At 34.2% G+C, this 27,030-nt stretch overlaps 1 protein-coding gene and 1 long non-coding RNA gene across 2 annotated transcripts in view; one reads left to right on the top strand and one right to left on the bottom strand.

Moving 5' to 3' along the window:
- Positions 1 to 24,240, top strand: part of SGCZ (sarcoglycan zeta) — a 1,170,111-nt gene extending 1,145,871 nt beyond the window's left edge. Inside the window, exons 6-8 of the mRNA XM_032288341.1 lie at positions 4,900 to 4,972; positions 10,252 to 10,375; positions 22,273 to 24,240. Of these exons, the coding sequence (XP_032144232.1) occupies positions 4,900 to 4,972; positions 10,252 to 10,375; positions 22,273 to 22,467 (392 nt within the window). The 3' untranslated portion in view covers positions 22,468 to 24,240. The remainder of the gene's footprint in view (positions 1 to 4,899; positions 4,973 to 10,251; positions 10,376 to 22,272) is intronic.
- LOC116558415 lies at positions 981 to 21,513 on the bottom strand. Its single transcript, XR_004271997.1, has 2 exons — positions 21,457 to 21,513; positions 981 to 1,194 (listed from the first exon to the last, which is right to left on the bottom strand). It is a non-coding gene; the product is annotated as an uncharacterized LOC116558415 (long non-coding RNA).
- Positions 24,241 to 27,030: the final 2,790 nt, after the last annotated feature.

Here is a 27,030-nt window from a genome sequence, read left to right as displayed (position 1 = left end):
GGGGACAGTCCCTAATGGCTTCCCATGGCTAGAAGAGGGAGTTTCCTGGCCACTGCTTCTTGGGTAAGGCGACGCCCCACCCTGCTTTTGCTCATCCTCCTTGGGCTGCACCCACTGTCCAACCAGTCCCAATGATATGAACCAGGTACTGCAGTTGGAAATGTGGAGATCACCCACCTTCTGCATTGATCTTGCTGGGAACTGCACACCAGAGCTGTTCCTATTCGGCCATTTTGCCGACAACCTCAGGAACTCTTTTTAATGGAATAAAAGAAATGCCAACTAATGTTTTTTTCCAGTATTGTTACTCCATCCCTTCCCCAAAATAATTTATTTTCTGTTGGTTTGGAGGAGCAAACTCATTTCCCCTTATATTTAAGGAGAAATGAGAAGAGCTATTAGTATGCAAGTTTTGACATGTTTGAAAAAAAATCGTTTAACTCTGGTAGAAGTTAAAAATACCTTAGAGATCATGTTATTCAGAGCCTAATTTTACAAATAAAAACCGGAGGGCTTTAAATACTTAGCTGAGAGTTAAAAACAAACTATAAGCAAACCTGGGAATAAAACAAATCTATTCCCAGTTCATCTAGATTTTAATACCAATTTAGATTTGGGGGAACAGATGCAAATAAAGAAAAAGAAAGTAAGGTAGGGAGACTTCTGAAAAGTTTGAATATATTCACTAAAACACACAAATTTGAAGATCATAAACAAATGAGAATCTTTCTGTCCCTCGAGAGCTGGACAAATAGCCCTACATCTGATCCCTATTCTGGTATAGGAATTTGAAACGCTGCCTAAGATTCCTGTGAAGTGCCATAGGGCTGGGAGGATAGATGCTCATGTGTTGTTAACCTTTGCCTTGTGGTCTCTGAATTCCTTTTCTAGTTTCTCTTTCATACCAGTTTGATATCTACACAAAATTCATTCCCTGCTTTTCCCCCAAATCAAAAAAAAAAAAAAAAACCTTAAAAATATTCATCATCATAGTTGATTTTATTGAAAAACTACAGACCAGCAAAAGTTCTCTTTTGGCAAATATCAGATAAAGTAACTTAAAAATATAATTTCCTGCCTTTCTTTTTCTCAATGTGATGTGTTCCTGCCTTTCTTGGTTATTTTCCTTCTTTCTGGTGCTTCTCTTTGGGTTTCCTTTTCTTGTGCTACCTCTTCTTCTGGGACCAGTGACTTCTGTAAAAAATATATGAATGTCAATGGGTGAATAATGAGTAGCATAGGATATAACACTTATAGTATAGATAGCATTTAGAATATAGATAGCCACATCAGAAGGGCTGCTTACATTTAATTTTAATAATTTGTTTTTGAGGTTGTAGCATTTTATGTAAAGGGTAGTATCCTTATGTTTTAAAATGTCTTTAAATATAAAGTAGGACAGTAATCCATATCTACCTTTTCTCATTTCCAGCAAAGCAGAATATGTTATCCTTATTCGTTCCTGCAGAAGCCAGAAATCATATGAATGGCTTCTATTACTTTTGGACCTGAATTTTCTTACCTCATTTTTTTCTGACAATTGCAATAGCTAATAGTATATGTTTCCCATATGCCTTGGAACATTGTAGTCAGTTTACACTATCTGAAACATCCTTTACAGGACTTTATAATCAAGCAGTACTGAATATTGTACCCTTTTGAAGAGCCCCTTACAATAGCAATGGAAAACAAGCATTTATTCAATAAGTTTAATATTAATATGTCTCTGTTATGTTCCTTTTGACCTTTTCATGTCTATCCTTTTTTGTTTCTTTGGTTTCTAGAGCCTGTGATATGAGAATTCATGACACAGTCTTTCTTTTCTTGAAGAAAAGATCTGTCCTTGTTTACCAAATGAATGTTGACAAATTGTTAGGGCTTCCAGATAAAGTACATGATGCCTTATTAATTTTGAATTTACTTGATCACTCAAGACATGTTTTTAGGATAAGTACATCTTCTGTTAGTATCCTATACTTATACTAAAAATGATTTGATGTTTATCTGAAACTCAAATTAACTCATTGTCATATATTTTTAATTGCTAAATCTTACAACCCTACTAGTCTGCATGGTAAAAATTTTCAATTAATGGGAGAGATATTTTTAATTTTTTAAGTTTTTTTTTTTTTTCTTTTAGATAGAGTCTCCCTCTGTTGCCCAGGCCAGAGTGCAGTGGTGCAATCTTAGGTATCTTGGCTCACTGCAAACTGTGCTTCCCAGGTTCAAGCTATTCTCCTGTCTCAGACTCCTGAGCAGCTGTGACTACCGGTGTGCACCACCATGGCCAGCTAATTTTTGTATCTTTAGTAGAGATGGGGTTTAATCATGTTGGCCAGGATGATCTGGAACTCCTGGCCTCAAGTCGTCTGCCTACTTTGTCCTAAAGTGCTGGGATTACGGGCAGGAGCCACTGTGCATATTCTGATTTTTTTTTTTTTTTTATGCTGTTAAAGTACATACCTAGTTCAGGTGGTTTTATTGTCCCTTACTGATTTCCTTTAAGATTATCTGTGTTATTAATTTTGTATCTTTGGCTCATTCAGGACGAAAACAGGAGGGTGAATTTTTTCTTTTCTAGATCCGTGCATTTTGTTAATCACTTATATCATTTAGTTTACAATTTCATCCTTTAAGTGGCATGATTACATACTTATTTCCTGAAAAATCATTTAAAAATGATGATTTTATATTGGAATTCAGAATTGAGACCTCTATCAGTTTTTAATTCTCATTAAAAATTTAAACTTTTGATGACCTTCTATTTTTATTTTCATTGATATATTTTTTGCTTAGTTACTAAGTACAATTATGTATTTGAAAGTAAATAGTATTATTAACGTTTAGTCACATTTCTGTCACCTTATCTGGGAAATTTCATAATCATGCAGTAGTGGAAATTCATTTTTGAACTTTGCACATGGATAACTATATTTTCTTATTACAAAATGCTGGAGTCTCTCTTTGAGATATACAAATATATATCTTATAGCATTCTTTTGACTGCTATCCCCGCCATAATCACAAAATTAGTGTTACTTCAAACTACTGTTTAACTTTTAAGGCCCATTTTAAGGAATGTTCCACTTGAAGAAATAAATATTTTCCAAAATATCAAAAGAATAAACCCCTTAAATAAAGAAATAATTTCTCAAAATTTATGAAAAAAGTTTTTAAAAAAAGGACTGTATGTCCCACAGCCTAGTTCAACAAATGACAATAGCTTTTAGCTGATACGCAGAAATCTGTAATCTTAAGGATTTACTGCAGCAGAACCTCATAAGTGTGCTTTCAGAACCAAAATAGAGATGAAATTTATACAATTTTGGGAAAAAAAAATCTCTTCCTCTTCTATTCATGATCAAGTTCTCTACTGCTATATTATGCAAGGAATCTTTTGATGGTTCTAATACATTTCCCTAAATAACAATCTATTTTTAAGGAATTAGAATTTTAGCATTAATTTCCTAATGGCAATTTCATCATTGCCTCTTGAATGAATATATTTTACATGATTTTTCTCATTAGACAAAACAGATTTGTTTGCTTAAAATTTATACATTTTTAAATTACATTTTATAATTTAGCTAGTGTTGTGGCCACTGATGGAACAGATTAAGGTTCTTACACCAAGAAGTTTTAAGATTAGACCAAAAAACAAAATTATAAAGTTTTTTTTTTGAGGGTGAAAATCAAAGACGTTTATGCAGAATTACCAAAAAAAAAAAAAAAAAAAAAAAAAAAGAGGTTTTGTTAATGTCATCTTATTTGGAACTTTTTTTTTCCCTTGATTCTGGAAACAGAAGAATCCTTCCATTTTGTTTCGATAAATTATGAAAAAGGTATGGTAATCTAGAAAAACAAGTGTATTAGTAAATCAAAGTTGAGATTATAGATAATTATTCAATCTCTTGAGGAAGATGTTAGAGTACATGACCTCTTTGGAAAATTATGATCCCATATGAAAACAACTATAACAAAATGAAATAAAGCAGTTCATGGTTTTAGATAAAGCCCTAACTCTAGAAAGGTCAAAGTAACATGACATGTTCTCTGTCGTTTGGTGGTTGCTGTAATCAAAGGTGGTAGCTCTATGTGGGAGAACTGCTAAACATCTGTGAGGCCATGTCTTTAAAAACCAATAGTAGGATAAAGTAGAGCTCACCTCCACATTTTTATTCATGACCTGCTATTAATTATAGAAATGCAGAATTCAGTATTGTGAGTTATCCCTCCCTCAATTTCTTTTAACTGGAAAGTAAGGCAGGGGGCAAAGATGAGCTTCTGTTCTTGAATGGGAATTCTCACTTACTCTTGACTTTTATAAATAATTTAATTTTAAAATCAGTTAATATAATGACATTTAGATTTACCTGGCTTGACTCTTCTCTACCTGGTGATATTCTTTCAGGTCTTCTCGTGCATATCTTGTAATATCATTTGGTTCTGTGTCCCCACTCAAATCTATCTCAAATTGTACTCCCATAATGCCCACGTGTTGTGGGAGGGACCCCATGGGAGATAATTTGAATCATGGGGGAAGTTTCCCCCATAATGTTCTTATGGTAGTGTATAAATCTCATGGATGGTTTTATCAGGTTTCTGCCTTAGGATCTTCCTCATTTTTCTCCTGCCATCGCCATACATGCAGTACTTTTCTCCTCCCGCCATGATTGTGAGGCCTCCCCAGACATGTGGAACTGTAATTCTAAATAAACCTCTTTTTCTTCTCAGTCTCAGGTAGGTCTTTATCAGCAGTGTGAAAACAAATTAATACATCATATATACCTATTTTAAGCTTTCTCTCTTTTGGAAGAATATTTGATACATAAAAATAGAGATGAAAGCCACTGTGTGAACTTTCTTATACTGACTGCTATATATTCATGCTACCCCTAGGCACTGAAGGAGCTGTATTTGGGCACTCTGTGGAGACGCCACACATCAGAGCAGAGCCATCTCAAGATCTCAGGTAAGCGTTCCTCTTATACCTGTGCTGTAAATTCCATCATTGTTGATAATCCTTAATATATGAAGAAGTAAAATAAACAATTAGACAGTGTTTCCTCCAATATACTTACAATAAATACAAAACTGAATACATTACACAGGAAGAATGTGGAAAAGAAAAGGCACAGGTAGTTATAGAGTAAGTGAGAGCAGCTAATAAAAATAGGGATGCTGAGACTGGGCACAGTGGCTCACACCAGTAATCTCAGCACCTTGGGAGGCCAAGGTAGGAAGATAACTTGAGATCAGAAGTTCAAGACCTGGCAACATAGTGAGACCCTGTCTCTACAAAAAATAAAAAATTAGCCAAGCATGCTGGTGCACATGTGTAGTCCAAGTTAGGAGGCTAAGGCCAGAGGATTGCTAGGGCCCAGGAGGTTGAGGCTGCAGTGAGCTATGATTGTGGTGCTGTACTCCAGCCTGGGCAACACAGCAAGACACCATTTCTAAAAACAAAAAACAAAACAAAGAAATGCTGGAAAATCTTACATATATAATAAAATATATGACATATATATGCATAAAAACAGGGCAAATAGAGAGTTGAGAAAACTATAAATGATCACAGAGCATTATATAGCGGGAAATATGGAAGCAAATAGAATCTAATCAGAAAATGGCAGAACTTAATTGGTCTATGAATGGTTCCTCAGTCTAATATTTCCAATAGAATAAGTTGCTTCCTGATATTATGATGGTTCTAAGAGGCATTATATGTAAAAGTTCTTACTACGCAGAAAAATTCCAACATTATGGGGAATTCTTTCCAGGATCATTATTACTACTGTTGACTACATTTGAAATATTAAAATCTGGACCCCTAATACAAAACTGCTCAGTTGATGCTCTTAATTCAATACGTAAGATTTGGCAATTAATGATGGCTTAATAATAATTAATGATAACTAAATTACATTCTAAAACATACTATTGTATACGAAAAGGAAAGACACAAATAGTGCTGATGAAAATTAATCACATATTAAAAGTTACTTGTAAAATTGGATCAAAGTATCAGCCTGGGAGACACAGTTGCTGTCTTGGGAAGCAAAATAAAAATTAAGTTAAAAGACCTTTTTATTTCATATGGATTGGTGTTTATCCCTTCCCATTGGATGAGTGTACACATGCTCAGATGGAAACAAAAAAATAAAGTTGGAAATCTTTAAGGCAATAAAACCATACTTTTAAAACAGTAAATTTTGCAGTCCTTTAGAATTCTATGATAAAATTTCCTAAAGAACTCAGTTTCTCACTACTTTTGTAATACAGATTCAAACTAGCTAGCGAACAATATTAGGGAAAAAAAAGTGGCCTCCTTCAAGGACCAAGACTTATTTTAGAAGGGCAACATAATAATTATCTACTCTGTATAGAAATCCTAGAGATTTAGGAGTGCTGAGGAATGTGTGTAAACAGCATCTCATAGGGTGCTGTAGTCTTCATTTATGGTGCTTTTTTTCAGGGAGGAATTGAACAACTTTTGCAAAAATGTTTATCATATCGTTCTTCTCCTAACAAAATTTCCATTAGAACAGGATACACATCTCCTTTGTTTATCCTCAGTGCTGTAGCAGCCAGCACTGTATCTTACACATCATAGTTGCAGTAAATGTTTGTCAATTTGCATTGCTGAAACTTAGCAAAGCTGAATAATGAGGACATTAACTAAATAAATGGGATATAAGGGAAGTGGCTGCAGTTATTATTGTCTTACAAAGACACATGTGAATAGCACTGATTCCAATTGTTTTTAATATGTGTTTTAATATAGAAACAGCTGGTTACTAATTTATTGAATAAATTTTTAAAAATTACTAAATTTATGTATTTAAAAATTTAAATTTATTCTTATAGAAATATTTATTTCTAAGATTTTAGTAACATTTTGAAATGTCTACTATGTAGAGCCTATCATCAAAAGAGGAATAAGAATTAATTGCTACTTTATCTTGCTGACATCTTTCAAAATTCATAAGTGAAAATGTGATATTATAATTAGTATACAGTATTTCTGGTTTTTATTTTCTGATTAGTCATTATTTAAACATTGCACTAAGCTGGAGTTATCAGCTAGTTCTCAAAGCAGACTGGCAACCCCCAAGAAAAGTGTTACTAAATTTCCAAACTGAAACAGAAGTAAAATACAGTAATTATATAGATATTCAATTATTTATTTGTGTAATGAAGAATTAAAGCAGTGTGTCTGAGAAAAACATTACAAGCCTTGCTGACAATTTTCCTTTTGGAGCAGTAAGTACTGTTAGTTGATGCCTACTTCTAATCAACAAGGTGACATTGGTTGGCCAAAACAATGAAATGATAGTTTGGGGAGTAAGCATCCATGTTTTCATTGGTTTTGTTATTGTCAAGAAAAAAAGACTAGAAAAAAAAAAACATTCAAAGTTTATTACATTAATAGAATATTGATAATATTTTACTGAAGAAATGTAGTGTGTTTCTATAAATTATTTATTCAGCAGATGTTTGATGAGTGTTTACTATTTCTCAAGTTCTGTGCTAGTTTTCAAGTGGAATTTAAAACTGGATTTTCTCAGATTTTTTTTTTTTTTTTTTTTTTTTTTTTTTTTTTTTTTTTTTTTTTTTAGATTATGTAGTATGGAGTCTATATTTTAAAAGCCTAAAACAGGCATATTAAACGGTTATAAAGACATAATAGTAAATTTGCCCAGAATGGCCCAATGTTCTTATTTGTTTTATTTCTTGCGTTAATATATAGTTAAGTTACTACCGTTTGAAGAGTTTCTGCACCTATGATAAAAAGTAATGATACTAATTATACAATGTCCATTTTCCAAAGATTGTTTTGGATCTCAGATCCATTAACTACTTCATGAATAAGAAAATAATCTCCACTTGGATTCTGTAAAATGAATTAATATTTAATCATATACTTGGCATCTTTTCATAATTCTCCTTCTTGCAAAAATGCAGTTTAAAACAGAAATATTAAGGCTTGCAGGCTCCAAGTTAATCTCTAGAAACACATAGCTGACATACACATCATTAATGTACTCCAAGAATAAAATCCATTTATTAAGCACTCAAGATTTTGTCCTGAGACATTTCCTAAATAAAGGTGTAAATCACTTGGCTGACATTGTTCTACCTATGAGAAGAACATTATGATAAATAGGATTTTTGCTTTCTTTCCCTTTCCTTTTCCTTGCCTTTCTGTTTCTTCTGATGTTTAAGTTCTGCTTAAGCTAATATTTAATAATTGCATCTTGCAACTTAGGTTCTTTTAAAATCTGAATTCTCTTTTCTCAGAATGTTGAGAATTCTAGAGATTTGGGCCACAGATTTTTATATTTGATACTTGCATAACACCTTAAAAGCAGTATCTTGTTGCATCTTTGGTATATAAACATCATAAACAAACAGAATGCTTTACAAAACAGGTGGCAGAGAGACTTGAGTTAAATTTAATCCTCCTTTCTGCTATAGTAATCCTAGGTAACCACTGTGAAAGCTAGTCTGAAACTCATTTCTATATTTGCTATAATGCTTTCAAAATGAATACAATTATAATTCACTAATTTCATTGACAAATTACATAGGAATCTACAAGTAGTGCCAATAAACCTGGGTTTCCTTTTTCAACAGGCTTTTTCAGAGAACATTTTATAATAAAGTGAATAGTTTAATTGAAAACCTCTACTGTACTGTAAGTAAGATAGTCTGCAAAACCCTCCTCAGTGAACAAGAGAGTTTCCGTACAAGAGAGAAGTGGGGCAATATTTATTTGTTGATACAGTGCTGCTAAGAGTCTGTTTATTAGGTAGTTCCAGAACGGTTGTATATCAGGGGTAATCAGTGATAAAGCATACATTTTAGCATTCAAATTTTGACATTTAAATACTAATAGTAAATTTTATAAGTTAATAGGATTTTGAGTGCTTGTCTTTTCAAGTTTTCAAATATTCTATGGAAAATATGGGGAATTTTGTTTAAAAAAATACAGACGTTTCTTAAAAATAGATATATCCAAAACCTCACCCCTCCAGGGATTATACGAAGATAGATGTCCAAATGGCTCATAAGGATTAAGGTTTTAAAGTTGCTTTGGTGAGTGAAAAAAGAAAAAATGAAAGGTTGAAACCACTTCTATATGCTGGCTCTACTCCTTCAATATCACTTTTAAGCCTTTAAGTATGCCTTCCCTGCTGAGAGGGACCTGAACTCCAGAGACCTAACCATTTGATGTGGTTCTTTCTACAAAACAACTGTGAATTCATTGCCTCAGAAAACAAAAACAAAACTAGTTGCGCTGGGCAAGAGTTTGAATGTGAGCCTGAGGGTACCTTCGTCTTAAAGTCCTGTGGTCAAGGGGAGCACAGGCAGCTGCATCCCCAAGGCAGAGAGCTGATCTAAAAAGTCCAAGGCATGGGCCTACCTCTTCTCATACTAGGATTTTTTACCACTGCATTCTAGCTCCTGTATTCTGTCATTTTGGCTTTTTTCCTAGTATTATATTTGTAGATAATTTGAAAACTGCCTCCCAACTCTTTTTTTTGTAGACATGACTCTCTAAAACACTTGTTTTTTACCATCATGATTTACGTAGCCAAACTTCAATCACATTTGTACTTGTATATTACCCTCCTATTGATTTTTGTTTCCCAGACTAATGTCACTCATTCTGTAGACATTTCACTGAGCCAAAAGACTCAGTTGATGTAGAAGATATCTTGTTTCATTAATGAGTACTCTGAAAATCTTCGAGCTCACAAAATTCTGACTGTATGTGCATAAAAGTCTGCAATAATAATGATTTTCATTAAAGCATTCATCTTTACAAGACAGGGACTCTTTATGGAGGAACATATACATCTACATCCTAAATTGTAATTTTTTTATTAAACCTTCATCATTAATATTAGTGTTCTATTAAAAAGTTTAGCAAGTATACTTATCACACCCTAGTTTTCATGAGTCTTATGAGGGAAATGACAAAAGAAACCATAAGTAAATTGTCATGAAAGTGAGAGTAAATACTTGATGTGAATAAATGTAGATTTTTATAAAGAGCCAAAAAATAGATAAGTCCATAAAAAAATTTCTAAAACTCATTTTATCTTTGCTTAAAATGACAGGACTCTTTATGCCTGTCTGGTTTGTATGTTTGTCTGGTGGTTCTTTTAAGTTGGGTAATGTTGTCTTTGGGTTTATCAAAATTTTTCTTTTCTATTAGTGATTTTTTGTTTGTTTTTCTCTTAGGCTTGAATCACCCACCAGATCCTTGATCATGGAAGCTCCTCGTGGGGTCCAGGTGAGTGCTGCTGCAGGAGACTTCAAGGCCACCTGCAGAAAGGAGCTCCATTTGCAGTCTACAGAAGGGGAGGTGAGTCCTAGAAAGGTGGACCCTGGCCGTTTACTGCTGAGGCTGCATCTTTTCAAATTATATGCATATAGTTCCAGGGGAAGCATAAAGAGGTGCTTTGTGGGAAAGTTTAAGTTACAAAAACATATATTTCTTGAATATGAATACAGCTTAAATATGAAATTTGGTAACCTAATGTTACTTTCCTAAGTTACAACTCCATTTATTTTCTACTGAAAGATATTACTTCACAAATCAATTATAAGTGGGATGTCTAAATACTTGTATTTTGAGCAGATATATCTAATATCATGAAAATATCAAGAATAATGACAGTTCATTTTCCTTTTTTTATTCACGTTATATTTTGTATTCAGAAAGTTATTCCAGAAAGCACTTTGGTTGTTTCCATAGAAAGAGTACCATTATTTATCTAGAAGAAAAATGTTGTATTATTTATGAATGATATTTCCTGGAAAAGGATATAAACAATGTTTTTCTTCCATATATCCTTTATCTCTCAAGCATTTCCTTTAAATTTTGTTGCTACTCCTTTAGACACCATTTATTTTTTTTTCCCTGTTGTAATTAATACTTTGTCTTTGGTGTTCTATTCTTCCACTATGAGTACACACACATTTTATTTACATTACTTGCTATATACTTTGTGATTCTTTTATCTGCAGAGTCACATTTTTGTCAGTTCTGGAAATTCCCATTATTTCTTCATATAACCTCTCCCTCATTTTTCTATGATCTTTTTCCTGAAACTCTGGACATAACTTTGAATTTTCACACCTTCCCCATCTCTTACCCTCTCCTTCCCAGTTTCTATTTCTTTATCTTACTGTACGTCATGCTACTGAATTATTCAGGTCTATAGTTTCAGGATTTAATCCATACATTGAGCTTTTTAATTTTAGTGATTATGTTTTTAATTTCTAGCATTCTCATATTTTCATTTACAAATCTGCCTAGACATCTTGGCAGATGCTTTCATGCTTGCTCGTTGCTTTTTTTTTTTTTTTTTTTTTTTAAAGTTCTGGGGTGCATGTGCAGAATGTGCAGTTTTGTTAGATATGGCATGGTGTTATGCTGCACCCAACACCTACATTAGATATGTCTCCTAATGTTATCTATCCCTTAGCCCTTCATCCCCTGACAGGCCCCGGTGTGTGATGTTCCCCTCCCTGTGTCCATGTGTCCTTATTGTTCAACTCCCACTTATGAGAGAGAACATAAGTAACTGGTTTGGAGTAATTGGAGAACATGCAGTAACTGGTTTTCAGCTACATCCATGTCCCTGCAAAGGACATGAACTCATTCTTTTTTATGGCTGCATAGTATTCCATGGTGTATATGTGCTACAGTTTCTTTATTTAGTCTATCATTGATGGGCATTTGGGTTGGTTCCAAGTCTTTGGTATTGTGAATAGTACTGTGTAAACATATCTGTGCATGTACCTTTATAGTAGAATGATGTATAATCCTTTGGGTATATACCCAGTAATGGGATTGCTGGGTCAAATTATATTTCTAGTTCTGTATCCTTGAGGAATAGCCACACTGTCTTCCACAATGGTTGAACTAATTTACACTCCCACCAACAGTGTTAAAGTGTACCTATTTCTCCATTTCCTCTCCAGCATCTGCTGTTTCCTGACTTTTTAATGATTGATTGCTACTCTAACTAACTGGCATGAGATGTTATCTCATTCTAGTTTTAATTTGCATTTCTCTAATGACCCATGATGAGGAGCTTTTTTGCATATGTTTGTTGACTACATACATGTCTTCTTCTGAGAAGTATCTGTTCATATCATTTACCCACTTTTTGATGGGGTTTTTTCCTGTAAATTTAAGTTCATTGTAGATTTTGGATACTAGCCCTTTGTCAGATGGGTAAAGTGCAAAATTTTTCTCCCATTCTGTAGGCTACCTGTTCACTCTGAGGATATTTTCTTTTGCTGTGCAGAAGCTCTTAAGTTAAATTAGAACCCATTTGTCTATTTTGGCTTTTGTTGCCATTAATTTTCATGTTTTCGTCATGAAGCCTTTGCCCATACCTATGTCCTGAATGGTTTTGCCTAGGTTTTCTTCTGGAGTTTTTCTGGTTTTAGGTCTTACATTTAAATCTTTAGTCCACCTTGAGTTAATTTTTGTGTAACATGTAAGAAAGGAATCCAGTTTCATCTTTCTGCATGTGGCTAGCCAGTTTTCCCAACACCATTTATTAAATAGAGAATCATTTCCCCATTGCTTGTTTTTATCAAAGATCAGACCATAGTAGATGTGTGGTGTTATTTCTGAGGCCTCTGTTCTGTTCCATTGGTGTGTGTGTGTGTGTGTATACATATACGTATACACACACACACATATATAGCTGTATATATATATATATATACAGATATATGTGCATATATATATACACATATATGTGTATATATATACATATATATGTATGTATATGTATATACACACACACACATATATAGCTGTATGTATATATGTGTATATATATATATACACACACAGGTATATGTGTATATATATATATATACACACGTGTGTGTGTGTGTGTGTGTGTGTGTATCTATCTATTTTGGTGCCAGTACCATGCTGTTTTTGTTACTGTAGCCTTGTAATATAGTTTGCAGCCAGGTAGCATGATGCCTCCAGCTTTCTTCTTTTTGCTTAGGATTGTTTTGGCTGTGCACACTCATTGCTGGTTCCATATGCAATCTAAAGTTTTGGTTTTTTTTTACAATTCTGTGAAGAGAGTCAATGGTAGCTTGTTGGGGATAGCACTGAATCTATAAATTACTTGGATCATTATGACCATTTTCATGATATTGATTCTTCCTATCCATGAGCATGGAATGTTTTTCCATTTGTTTTTGTCCTCTCTTATTTCCTTGAGTAGTGGTTGGTAGTTCTCCTTTAAGAGATCCTTCACATCCCTTGTAAGTTGTATTCCTAGGTATTTTATTCTCTTTGTAGCAGTTGTGAATGAGAATTCACTCATAATTGGCTGTTATTGGTGTATAGAAATGCTTCTAATTTTTGTAAAAGAATTCACTTATAATTTGGCTGTTATTAGTGTATAGGAATGCTTCTGATTTTTGCGAATTGATTTTATATCCTGATACTTTGCTGAAGTTATTTATCAGTTTAAGGAGATTTTGGGCTGAGATGACGAGGTCTTCTAAATATATAATCATGTTATCCACAAACAGAGACAACTGGAATTCCTCTTTTCCTAGCTGAATATCCTTTATTTATTTTTCTTGCCTGATTGAGCTGGCCATATTGAATAGGAGTAGTGAGAGAAGGCATCCTTGTCTTGTGCTGGTTTTTAAAGGGAATGCTTACAGTTTTTGTCCATTCAGTATGATACTGGCTGTGGGTTTGTCATAAATAGTTCTTATGTTCCATCAGTACTTAGTTTATTGATAGCTTTTAGCATTAAGGGCTATTAAGACTTGTTGAAGGCCTTTTCTGCATCTATTGAGATAATCATGTGGTTTTTGTCACGTTTCTGTTTATGTGATGGATTACATTTATTGATTTGCATATGTTGCAGCCTTGTATCCCAGGGATGAATCCACTTTATTGTGGTTGATAAGCTTCTTGATGTGCTGCAGAAGAAATGGTACCAGCCCCTCCTCTTTGTACCTCTGGTAGTATTCGGCTATGAATCCATCTGATCCTGGATGTTTTTGGGCTTTTAATTGCTGCCTCAATTTCAGACCTTGTTATTGGCCTATTCAGGGATTTGACTTCTTCCTGATCCAGTCTTAGGAAGCTGTATATGTACAGGAATTAATCAAAATTTTCTAGTTCATTTGCATAGAGGTGTTTATAGTATTCTCTGATGGTAGTTTGTATTTCTGTGGGATCAGTGGTGTTATACCCATGTCATTTTTTATTATGTCTATTTGATTGTTTTATCTTTTCTTCTTTAGTAGTCTGACTAGTGGTCTAAATATTATGTTGATCTTCTCAACAAACCAGCTCGTGGATACATTGAAGAGGTTTCGTGTCTCCATCTTTTTCAGTTCTGCTCTGCTCCTAGTTATGTCCTGTCTTCTGTTAACTCTTGAATTTGTTTGCTAGTTCTCTTCATTGTGATGTTAGGGTGTCGATTTTAGATCTTTCCTGCTTTCTCTTGTGAGCATTTAGTACTATCAATTTCCCTCTACACACTGCTTTAAATGTGCCCTAGAGATTCTGGTACTTGTGTCTTTGTTTTCATTGGTTTCAAAGAACATCTTTACATTATTTCTGCCTTAATTTCATTATTAACGCAGTAGTCATTCAGGAGCACGTTGTTCTGTTTCCATGTAGTTTGTTTTTAATTCCACATTCGTTATTTTAAATGCTCATGCATTATTCCTATGCTAGTCTGTATATTTTTACTGTGATTTTGAAAGTTCTTGATGGTCTAAATCGTTGTAATGCTTTTTCTACCAATATATTCCGTTGGTATTTTATTGTTTTTAATTAATTATGAGCCCACAAAGGTTAAATTGAGAAGGAAAAGAATGAAAGGATAAGTTGAGAGACATGTTCTGGAGTATTTCATGCCTCTTCAGATGAGGTCATAATTTAATACAGGCAAAAGAGGAGTATTCCTTTTTTATGTTTATGGAATTATCTCAGTTGTTAATTCAAGATGCTAAAAACTCAGTAAATTAGGTATCGATGGAACGTATCTCAAAATAATAAGAGCTACTTATGACAAACTTACAGCCAGTGTCATACTAAATGGGCAAAACTGGAAGCATTCCCTTTGAAAACTGGCACAAGTCAAAGATGCCCTCCATCACCCCTACTATTCAACATAGTATTAGAAGTTTGATGAGGGCACTCAGGCAAGAAAAGAAATAAAGGCTATTTCAATTAGTAAAAGAGGAGGTCAAATTGTCTCTATTTGCAGATGACATGATTATATATTTAGAAGACCCCATCGTCTCAGCCCAAAACCTCCTTAAGCTGATAAGCAACTTCAGCAAAGACTCAGGATACAAAATCAGTGTGAAAAAGCATAAGCATTTAAATACACCAATAACAGACAAACGGAACCAAATCATGAGTGAACTACCAAACCGCTGCTAAAGGAGAGGACACAAAGAGATGGGAAAACATTCCATGCTTGGAGAGGACACAAACAGATGGAAAAACATTCAATGCTTATGGTTAGGAAGAATCAATATTGTGAAAATGGCGGTGCTGCCCAAAGTAATTTATAGATTCAGTGTTATCCCCATCAAGCTACCATTATCTTTTTTCACAGAACTGGAAGAAGAAAACATCTTAAACTTCACATGGAACTAAAAAAGAACCCACATAGTCAAGATAATCCAAAACAAAAGCATAAAAAAAGCTGGAAGCATCATGGTACCTGACCTCAAACTATACTACAAGGCTACAGTAATCAAAACAACATGGTACTGGTACCAAAGAGAGATATAGACTTATGGAACAAAACAGAGGCCTCAGAAAGAACTGCATACATCTACAACCATCTGATCATTAACGTGACAAAAACAAGCAATGGAGAAAGGATTCCCTATTTAATAAATGGTGTTGGGAAAACTGACTAGCCATATGCAGTAAGATGAAACAGGATCCCTTTCTTCCACCTGACACAAAAATTAACCCCAGGTGCATTAAATATCTAAACATAAGACCTAATGCCATAAAACCCTAGAAGAAAACCTAGGAAATACCATTCAGGACACAGGCATGGGCAAGGACTTCATAACTAAAACACCAAAAGCAATGGCAACAAAAGCCAAAATAGACAGACAAATGGGATCTAATTCAACTTCAGAGCTTCTGCACAGTAAACTATTATTAGAGTGAAAAAGTAACCAACAGAATGGGAAAAAATTTTTACAAACTACCCATCTGACAAAGGGCTAATATTCAGAATCTGCAATGAACTTAAAAATATTTACATGAAAAAAACAACCCCATCAAAAAGTGGGTGAGGATATGAACTGACACTTCTCAAAAGAAGACATTTATGTAGCCAACAAACATGAAAAAAATGCTCATCATCACTGGTCATTAGAGAAATGCAAATCAAAACCACGATGATATACCATCTCATGCCAGTTAGAATGTGTTCATTAAAAAAATCAGGAGACAACAGATAATGGAGAGGATGTGCAGAAACAGGTACACTTTTTCACTGTTGGTGGGAGTGTAAATTAGTTCCACCATTGTGGAAGACAGTGTGGTGATTCCTCAAGGATCTAGAACTAGAAATATAATTAGACCCAGCAATCCCATTACTGGGTATATACCCAAAGAATAAATTACTCTATTATAAAGACACATGCACATACATATTTATTACAGCACTATTCCCAACAGCAAATACTTGGAACCAACCCAAATGCCCATCAATGATAGACTGGATAAAGAAAATTTGGCACAGATATACCATGGAATACTATGCAGCCATAAAAAAGGATGAGTTCATGTGCTTTGCAGGGACATGGACGAAGCTGGAAACCAACATTCTCAGCATACTGACACAAGAAAACAAAACCAAACAAACACTGTATGTTCTCACTCATAAGTAGGTGTTGGACGTTGAGAACACATGAACACAGAAAGGGGAACATCACACTCTGGGGCCTGTGGGGGGATTGGGGAGGGATAGCATTAGGAGAAATACCTAATGTAGATGGCGGGGGGAATGGATGCAGTAAACCACCATGGCATGTTTATACTTAAGTAACAAACCTGCATGTTCTGCACATATACCCCAGAACTTAAAGTATAATAAAAAAGAGATACTTCCAGAAAATAAACTAGAAATATATTTTTTGAAAATATATTCAAATATTCTATCAGGATTTCTCTCCACTACAATTGTAGACTACAATGCTTTGTCTAGCACAGCATGATGGAAGTCTTCCTTAAACATCTTACATTCTCTTTGAAGAGTTGCTTTCATCATGGTATTACTCATAATAAATGTTAATATCTGTTTTGCCCCTATATTTGAATCACTTACATATGTTCTTTTATTCATTGTATCAGCAGAATCCTTTGATTCTATCACGTATTAGCACTTAATTGTCGAATGAGTGTTATGCTATAACTAAATCATAGCCACAGGTTTTCATCTGTGGTTTATTTATATAGTAACAAAGTAAAAGTACAGAAAGGCACAGCCTTAATAATAAAATAACCTGTCTTTTTCCTATGAAGAAACATATACTTACATAAAATATGTATTTTTTGCTACATTGACTATCACAGAAAGGCAGGTTGATAATTTACTATACAGTATAGAAGGATATAAAGTCCTTATCTTTAGATAGATAGTTTTAATATCAGATCAGTCATGGTACTGAGGTCTCTAAAATAATGGATGAAATGTAGAATGAAATTGTATGTAAAATTCTGCATTGTTGAAGATTCAAAGTCATTTCAGACATAGTATTGCAAAGAATTTCAAACTTAGTCTGGAAGCCAACATGAATTATCATTGTATGTAGAATACTGTAAGTGGTATAATGGCATATATAATACAGTAACAACATATATACCACAAGAGCACAGAAAAAAAAGGAAACTTTTTTTTTTTTTTGAGATGAAGGCTCACTCTTTTCCACCCAGGGTGGAGTGCAGTGGCACAATCTTGGCTAACTGCAACCTCTGCCTCCTGGGTTCAAGCTATTCTCTTGCCTCAGCCTCCCAAGTAGCTGGGATTACAGGCATACACCAACACACCCAACTAATTTTGGTACTTTCAGTAGAGACAGGGTTTTGCCATGTTGGCAGGCTCATCTCAAACTCCTGACCTCAGATCACCCAGCAGTCTTGCCCTCTCAAAGTGCTGGGATTACAGGCATAAGCCACCGCACCCAGCCAAAAACAATTTTTGTTTTGAAACTCAACTAAGATATTTTGTGACAGTCATGGGACAGATTTCAACAGGTGACAATAGGATAAATGAATTCTTGGTAGAGAGAAGACAGTGGACTGTTAATTAAGAGCTCAGGGATGTGATTCTGAGATCAAAGGAAGAGTTTCCGAACCAATGGATTATATGGTTTATAAGATGATATTGAAGAGGCATATCAATTTTAGAATTTGGACAGTGAACAGCATCACTGCCTTGGCAGAAAAGAAAGATATGATCAAGTTCAATCATGCAGCACAAACCTAGGTAGGTACAGGAATTTTATGTTGGAAAGAATCAATATATAACAGCCCCTTTAATCTCACAACTTATACTTCCATCTCAAGCCAAGAACATAGTATTTTCTCTTTCTAAAGACTCCATATCAATGAATTTATCTATTAATAAAAATGACTTTTTTCATATGAGTGGAGCTACAGTTTGGATCTCAGAAACTTAGGGAATTAGGCATTGCCATATAGCCAAATAAAATCTAAAGCAGCCCCTAAATGGATGAGAGAGCCAAAGAACACCATTATGGCTATGCTGAAGCAAACTACTCATCAGAAAGCCTGAGTACTTCAAAGTTTACTCCAGCTATGAGCCCTCCATACCTCATGCTTGAATTCTAAGGCTGTCACCTGCAAGCTTACCTGTATTAAATGGCTACTCACTGCAGTTATTCCCTCAAAGCTACATCAGTTGAAACACAACCAATTCCCATGTTTATATACCATGAATATATATGTTTTAGATTCATCTAGAGGTGAGCCAGCTTGCAATACAGTGTGTGTGCAATCAAATTCTATAGTTCAATTTCAAAAGCCAGAGATATGGCATGGTATAAGTAGGCTCCTGCAAACCACCAGTGCTAAACAACACTACTTACTTTCTGTGCTTAACAATGAATTCACCGTTCACAAAATGTTAGTCATCTGATCAATCCCACTTGAGCCCTCTTCTCCACATGTCTGTTAGATTTTCATTATCTCCCTCTTTAATTATGTATGTCTTAAGGTTTCTTAGCCAAAACACCAGCTCCTAATATTTCTTCAAGGTGAACTCAACTCCAAATCTACAGACTTAAACCCCACAGTCTCAGAGGTTGCCCCTGTTACTTTTGGCACTTTCAAAGCTTGAGGATGCCATTCATCTGCAAGCATGCTAGCTCTTGAAAGGTTGTAAGGAAAACGCACTGAACTACACAAGCCCCCTTCCTCTCCTCCTCAATCGATATAAGGAATCATCTGTCATCCCCAGAGGAGAAATAAGAGAGCCCCAAGTCTGTAACACAAAACAAGAAGAAATGAGACCCAACATCCATACCCAAAAATGTATTTCCATGGGTTTTGTTGTTTGCTTAGTTTTGTGCACATGTTGCTTTCACATCAGAAAAAACAAATCTTAAAAAATAGATTCATTTTTTTCTCTTTGCTTTCCTGCTACTTAACATAGAAGTAACTATAGGGTAATATATTTCCACATTTGACATCAATAAACACAAGCTGTAATCATGCTTTTTAACTCTGAATACTGCTGATAAATGCAGCCATTCATTTGTTTGTAATGTATTCATTTATTGAGAAACTGTGTTATGTAGAAGGTGTAGGTGCAGGTTTAAACATGGTAGGAATTACTAACAATTTAAAATGATTCTATCTTTGAGAAGGATACAGTTTAGCAGGGAAAGTAAGATATGAGCATGGCTATAAATGCCATATTACGTGATCAGCAGAATACGATATTTAAAATAATAAATTGCTATGGGAGAGTCAAGTAAGAAGACTTTTTCTATCTTGGAGCACCAGAGAAAGGTATATGGAGGAGAAAACAGATGAACTGGACCCTGATGGAGGGGGTGTTTGTAACCTAGACGGGAGAGATGTGTCCAAGGTGAAGAAAGAGCAGCATGTAATTCGTGCACTTTACAATTTTATGCCTTATTCTATCAGGACGAACTAAAGACAGGCCCTATCTTCATAGATCTTATTGTAAGTAGAAGAAACCAACAATGAATGACTACAAATGTAACATAACGTTACAAAGGGATTTTTACTATAGATAAAAGCATATCTGTTAAAGAGAGAAGAAAAATTAATATTATTTTAATAGAGTGTTTAGAAAAGTTATTTCCCAGGCAGTGATCTTTGAGAGAACTGGAGCAAGGTTTTTTTTTTTTTTTTTTTTTTTTTGCATCCCAATTAACCTAAAACATATCCTTTTGGTATATGAATTGCTTTTCTGGCTTAATTGTAATATGGAATAGAATCTTATATTTCAGAAATTTAAATAGCATCAAAAAGGTGGAAATCTCCCTCTCATTCACATTTTATAGCCACCCAGTTAATATCTCACCCCATTCATTGAGCCTCTGAAGAAATGTATTTCAGTTTGAGGAAACAGTAAAAATGCTGTGAGGCTATAGTACTTTTGCTGTATTTGAGAAAATAGAGCAAGAACTGGAGCAAGAGGAAGAATTGCTGGAAATTATGTTTGAGAGACAGGCCAGATCATATAGGTAGTGACTTTGTGCCACTGAAAGACATCAGAATCCAGTTGAAGTGTGGGGGGTAACATCAGAGAATTGTGAGCACTGTAGCAAGATGATTTGCATTTCCTAAAATTTCACTCTAGGAATATGTAAAACCAGCGATAGGAGGACAAGAATGGGCAGCCAGGAGGCCAGGTAAGGGACCATCACGGGAGTCCTAGTACAAAACAAATAGAACTTAGATGACGGAGGGCAAAGATGGAGAAAAGGGAATATTCTGTTACTCCTGTCAATTTAGGATGCCCTTTAGGCGATCATTAGCTATGTAACAATAGAAACAAGAAACAGCTAGAGAGAGCTGTTTCTTTGATCATTGAAATTCAAAATCCATTTTTTCTCTTTTCTGAAACATTCCCCATGCATGTCAGAACCATGTGATCACTGTCCCTCAAAGTTGTAAGTCCATGATATAGAATAAAGCAGTTTCCAAGTTAGAAGATTTAGCAAAGTAGGTATTGAACATAGGTCATATGTTTCATGGAGACTTCAAATCTAATTACAGACAATGATTATTTATTGTTCACTGTGCTGATTGGCTACTATATTAGCTTGTTTTTATACTGCTGATAAAGACATACTTGAGATTGGGTAATTAATAAAGAAAAAGATGCTTAATAGACTCACAGTTCCACATAGCTGGAGAGGCCTCACAATCATGGCAGAAGGCAAAAGGTACATCTTACATGGTGTCAGGCAAGCAGAAGCCAAAAGGTACATCTTACATGGTGGCTAGCAAGAGAATGAGAGAACCAAGTGAAAGGCATTTCTCCTTATAAAATCATCAGATCTCGTGTGAGTCTTTCACTACCAGAAGAACAGCATGGGGCAAACTGCCCCGATAATTTAATTATCTCCCACTGGGTCCTTCCCACAACACATGGGAATTATGGAACCTCAATTCAAGATGAGGTCTGAGGGAGGACACAGCCAAACCATATAAGCTACTTAGTATATCCTTTAGATTAAGAGTCCACACACTTTTATGAGTATTAAAAAATAGACCAAGAGTTTTGTTTTTTTTTTTCTTTTAAATTGCCCCTGTCAGTATTATCATCTCCATTGACATCCTTATTTCTTTGCATATTTTTTACACTGGGCGTGGTTAAGAAGTTAAATTGAGAGGCTGTCAAAATCATTAATTTTCTGTCATGTTTAAATAACTGGTTGGCCCCATAAGCAGATTGTATGTTATTGCTTTTCAGATTGAGGCTTTCTGTCAGAATGTACCATCTCCCAACGGAAAAGATAGCTGCAGAGCTTTGGGGCTATATTGTAGGAATGTAATTTGTTTGTTCAACAAAGCATGGCAGCTAAACCCTCGAATTATTTGTTGTGTGACTTCCTTATTAGACCATGTTGAAGAGGGATGTAGATTACTGGATGCTCTGAGGAATGCAGATTACTAAAATGAATTAAAATGCAATTTGTTTTTTCTCATAGATATTTTTAAATGCAAAGACAATCCGGCTGGGAAATCTACCAACCGGCTCCTTCCCATCTTCTTCACCCGGCTCCTCGAGTTCTCGACAGACAGTGTATGAACTCTGCATCTGTCCCAATGGCAAACTTTACCTTTCTCCAGCAGGAGTAGGTTCCACTTGTCAGTCCAGTAGCAACATCTGCTTGTGGAGCTGAAGTGACTGATTTCTCCTCACACCAGAATAGCCTTTTGTTCCTGTCCGTCTGCTTCACAGTTCTGCTCGGTTTCCCTTGTGATCAGTCCAGAGCTGCTTTGAATGGTCCACAGAGCAACTTCCAGTGTGAGCAGGGATTCTCCACCACTTTCCCTTGTGATTTACCGTACTGCTCAACACAGAGTGTGAGTGACACTGCAGTGGAAAAAGCATCATCAGCAGGAAAACTGGATCATGACTTTTGCTCAAAAGGGAGAATAACATAGGTGCCTTTGCTACATGAAGTGAAGCACACAGTTTTAGATTTTTGCAGGACTTGGATATAAACTGCACATATATACATTACATAAATGAAATTCCCAGTATCCAATGGCAAGATGAAATGGTTAACCCTGTAAGAAAACTTATTCTACAGTCTGAAAGCACAATTTTCCATTCATCTTTTTGGATGTAAACTTTTATCCCCAACTTTTAGAATTTTGAAGCATTATGTAATGCTTGCTTTACTAAAAATTAAATTCAATACATGGTTTTTAACAAAACAAAACAATACAGAATCTCTCCCTGAGTTTTCATTTTGTTTCTTTAATTTCAGTGTGTTGTTACTCTTTGTCTACGAAGTCTACAATTTTGTACATTAGGTGATTTTGAAAGCACTCAGCAATATAATCTTTACAGAATTAACAAAATGCCATTTTAATGTCATTTGTCAAATCTAGATGGCTTTATGTAGTATTTACATGGCTACTGCATGTGATGTATTTGCTTTTAACATCTAACTGATTGCAATATAAGATAGGATTAAGAAGGACATGCTGATGGTATTAAATGCATAGATCATTTTTTAAAAATTCACATACTATCCTTTACACCTAGGTTTTAATAGTATAATTTGTGTTTGCTCTATTCACTTTGCACTGATTCTGACTGCTAAAATTCAGACATCCTCCAAATAAATAATACTAATTTGATGCATAATGATGGGAATAAATTCACTTCCATTGGGATATCATCTTCAAAATTATTATCTATTTATTTTTTATTGTAGGTTAAGATTTAAAGAAGTTAGAAGTTAACTTAAAGATTCTTGACTAAACAGTAAAAATGACAAATGCTAATAAACATATTGAAAATGTGTTTACTACATTAGATTCATACCTTCAGGAACTGAGTCACATTTCTATTCAGCTCTTAACATATATTTACTTTTATTAGATTGTTAAGCTACTGTGACATCAAAAATTATAGTTATTTTCATTCTCCACTGCTTACTTTTATATATGTCCTCTTAATAACTTTAGAATATTACAGATTCATTTATCACAATACCCCTTAACTCAGATTCTTGAAACTTATAGAATCAAGGAATGTAAAACTGTAGTAAGTATTCCTATTATGGGAAGATGACTTAATTACTGTTACTGTAAAGTAAGTCCTGAATTTTCACATGGCAATCAACTTTTTGCTCCCCCATACACACTACCAACCAGCATGTTGAAACTACATTTTGGAAATGAATGGCTGTACAGTGTTTGGATTTCAGGTCTCTACAGCTCAGAGTGAATTGGGATTTTAGAACTTGTTGAAAAACATGTGGTTAATGAAAGTAGAAGTACTGGCAAGGCAAGTTGAAAAGCGATTAACATTTTACCAGAATGATCTTGTTTGTATGACCTAGCATATCAAATAACAAAAAGCCCATTTCCAGTGTACTCAGCAGAAGGGTTCAAAAGCTAATTTGTTATTTTAAAATAAAATTTGACTTGTGTTTGGATGTTGTTATATCTCTTTAAATCAATATTGAAATAATTATACAGTTGCTTACAAAGTTATCTCATAACACAAGAGTTTAATTTATATTAAAATTAAGAGAATTTAATACAAGAAATCTCACACTGGTCTTTGCAAAATAAAGTATAACAAGAAATGTTGAGAAATTATGTGTGCTAATCACTATATTATGGAATTTTAAGGAAACATTATGTAGTAATTTGAGGCATATTCAAGTTCTAATCATCCTTCTATTGAAACAATTAGAAACTTTCTGATTCAAATGGGAATAATTCTTTTGATTAGGAACTGGTCCTGTTTCTAATTTCAGCTGTCTTCTACATCAATTGAGCTGTTTTAGGCAGTTTGGAAATCTCTCCAGGCTTCAGTTTACCCAACTTTACAGCAAAAGTATTGAATAAATTGTGTCTTGAGGTTCCTTACTATTCCAACATGTTCTAATTTCAAGTACATATATTACAGAAGGCAAAAAAGAAAACTGAAAATTTAAATTATATATCATAAGAGGAGAAAAGATGGAAAACTGGGAAAACAAGATGTAAAAACCAATTCCAGTCAGGGGGCCATCAAATTTTTAATTCAAATATATTCTGAAAAGTATAGACACAATTCAAAAGTAATTTACAAGCTTGAAAGATTTAGACTGTATCCATGTGATATAAAAATCTGTTTAATTTAGTAGAAAAAACAGTGATAGAGATGGCTTTCCCATTCAACACCAAATAATTGCTTTAAGTTACTTGACTAACTCTTCAGATTTCTGAGTCTAAAAGAATAGCCCTGCCTGAGATCGAGCCTATAGTGAAGGCTTAGAAGAATGTCCCCAGAAGTCCTCTATTTTCACATTCAAAAAAAAAAGGCTTAAAAAAAAAATACAGTAGTCCCATAATAGCAGACTACCCAAACAGATTCATTATCTGTTTTCCCAGTACCATCTTTATGTTACAACATGTATAAATATAATGCAGTTTACTTATGATATAAATATTGGCTTCCCCAAATGACACTGAGAAAAATGAGTCCTTTACTGTGTACTACATCGACATGACTCAGCTATCTTATTACCCATATCTGAATAACTTCATACTCAGTTCGGCAGAGGAAGGAAGAAAGGAGAGACGAAAAAGAGGTTGGTAGTATTGCTAGCATTTAAGTTTTTTGCCAGGAATGCATAAACTGAGATTTATTTGAGTTTAGGTTTGGGGGATCGAAAGGAAAGACGCAAAGAGGACACATTATTCTTTTCTTTTTCAGAATATTTCAATAAAAAACTTCAAAAAGAAACAGCAAGAACCACAAAAACTTCCAAATTTCCTACTTCTTTTGTTCAACATTTCCAAAATTTCTATTCAGTACTTACTAGTCCTATATATATAATTTTTTAAATTGTAAATGATATTCTTTATAATTTGGCACATAATTATTTATCTAAGGGTTTAAGACACTTATGCACTTCAAATTTTACTGTAACTTGGGAATCCCTAGATCTACAGTACTTCAAATCTCAGAAAATGCAGCCACCAATTCCAGTTCTAGGTCTGCCCCTACCTAGTCATATGAACTTAGTTAAGATATATATTTAATTATGTTAGTCACAGTTCATTTATCTGTGAGGGCGTATATCAAACTAGACATTTTCTTTGGTCACTTTGATTTTTAAATTTCTCTGATTTATTTAAGGAAGTACTCATAAATCTTAGGTTAAGTAGCCATCTGAACTAGCATTTGTAATCTCCTTTTGCACCTTAAAAAACTGCTTGTAAGTGTTGAAATACAACTCCTTTTAGCAACCTACTTCTTATGCTCATTTTTATATTCCCTTTTTTGTTCTTACCATTTGAACAGTAAAGTTCCTTTGGAAAAATCATGCTTGGTGCAAAGGATTTAACAATATGGTTGATGTTAAAAAGGAAAATAATGCATTTGAGTTTGATTCAAAATGACTGTTTAGGCAATTAATAGAAATATTAACCAAATATAAACATCCTGTTGGTCTTTCTATTATTTCCTTAAAGCTATAAAGCATTAATCTTTTGAAGAAATGATAGTATGATCACAGAGATTAATTGTTGAATTGCTTATGTTATTCCATTCAAAATTCCTACATATTCTGTCTGAATGACAACTAAAGAATGCCTCATTTTACAAAAAATGGCATTTGATACAATAAAACTCCTAACATATCATTTCACTGCAAATGGTATCTATGTATGAGGCCCCAATAGCCTAGAGAGTGTCTAATGAATATGAGTGTTATATTTCACAGCAAATAATGTCAATATACTGTTAAATTATGAAAATCATTGAAAGTATTTAGTGGCCAAATTTTCTATAAAACCATCAAAGCCAAATTCATATTTGAGTTTTATATGAATGAGATCTTGTCACCAAATTCTTCCAGTAGCTGTGGTCTAATAAGAATTGTTCATGTGATCATATTTAATGACATATGGAGAAATTATTTTCTTTATATGCTGGTATATATATTACAGTAATGAACAGTGCAAAATATTATCACAAAGTAAAGGAAAATTGCATTTGTATTCATTTTCAACAATCATAATCAATAACTTAATTGAACACTGTTATTCATGTTGTTTTATACTGCAATGCATTCGTTATTTAAATGTCAAAGACCAAAGACTAGGAGTTCTATTGTATTTAACTCTAAAACTCTGCTGCTCCTACTAATTTATTCAAATGAATGGGGGGGCTTATAATTATAACATGAGTCAGAAAACATTCTTCTTGGAGGATTCTGAGCTGTAGAAAT

Source organism: Sapajus apella, unplaced genomic scaffold, assembly GCF_009761245.1.
Source record: "Sapajus apella isolate SASKATOON/1434 unplaced genomic scaffold, GSC_monkey_1.0 scaffold21, whole genome shotgun sequence".
Lineage (NCBI taxonomy): Eukaryota > Metazoa > Chordata > Mammalia > Primates > Cebidae > Sapajus > Sapajus apella.
This window is presented reverse-complemented; position numbering and strand designations above follow the sequence as displayed.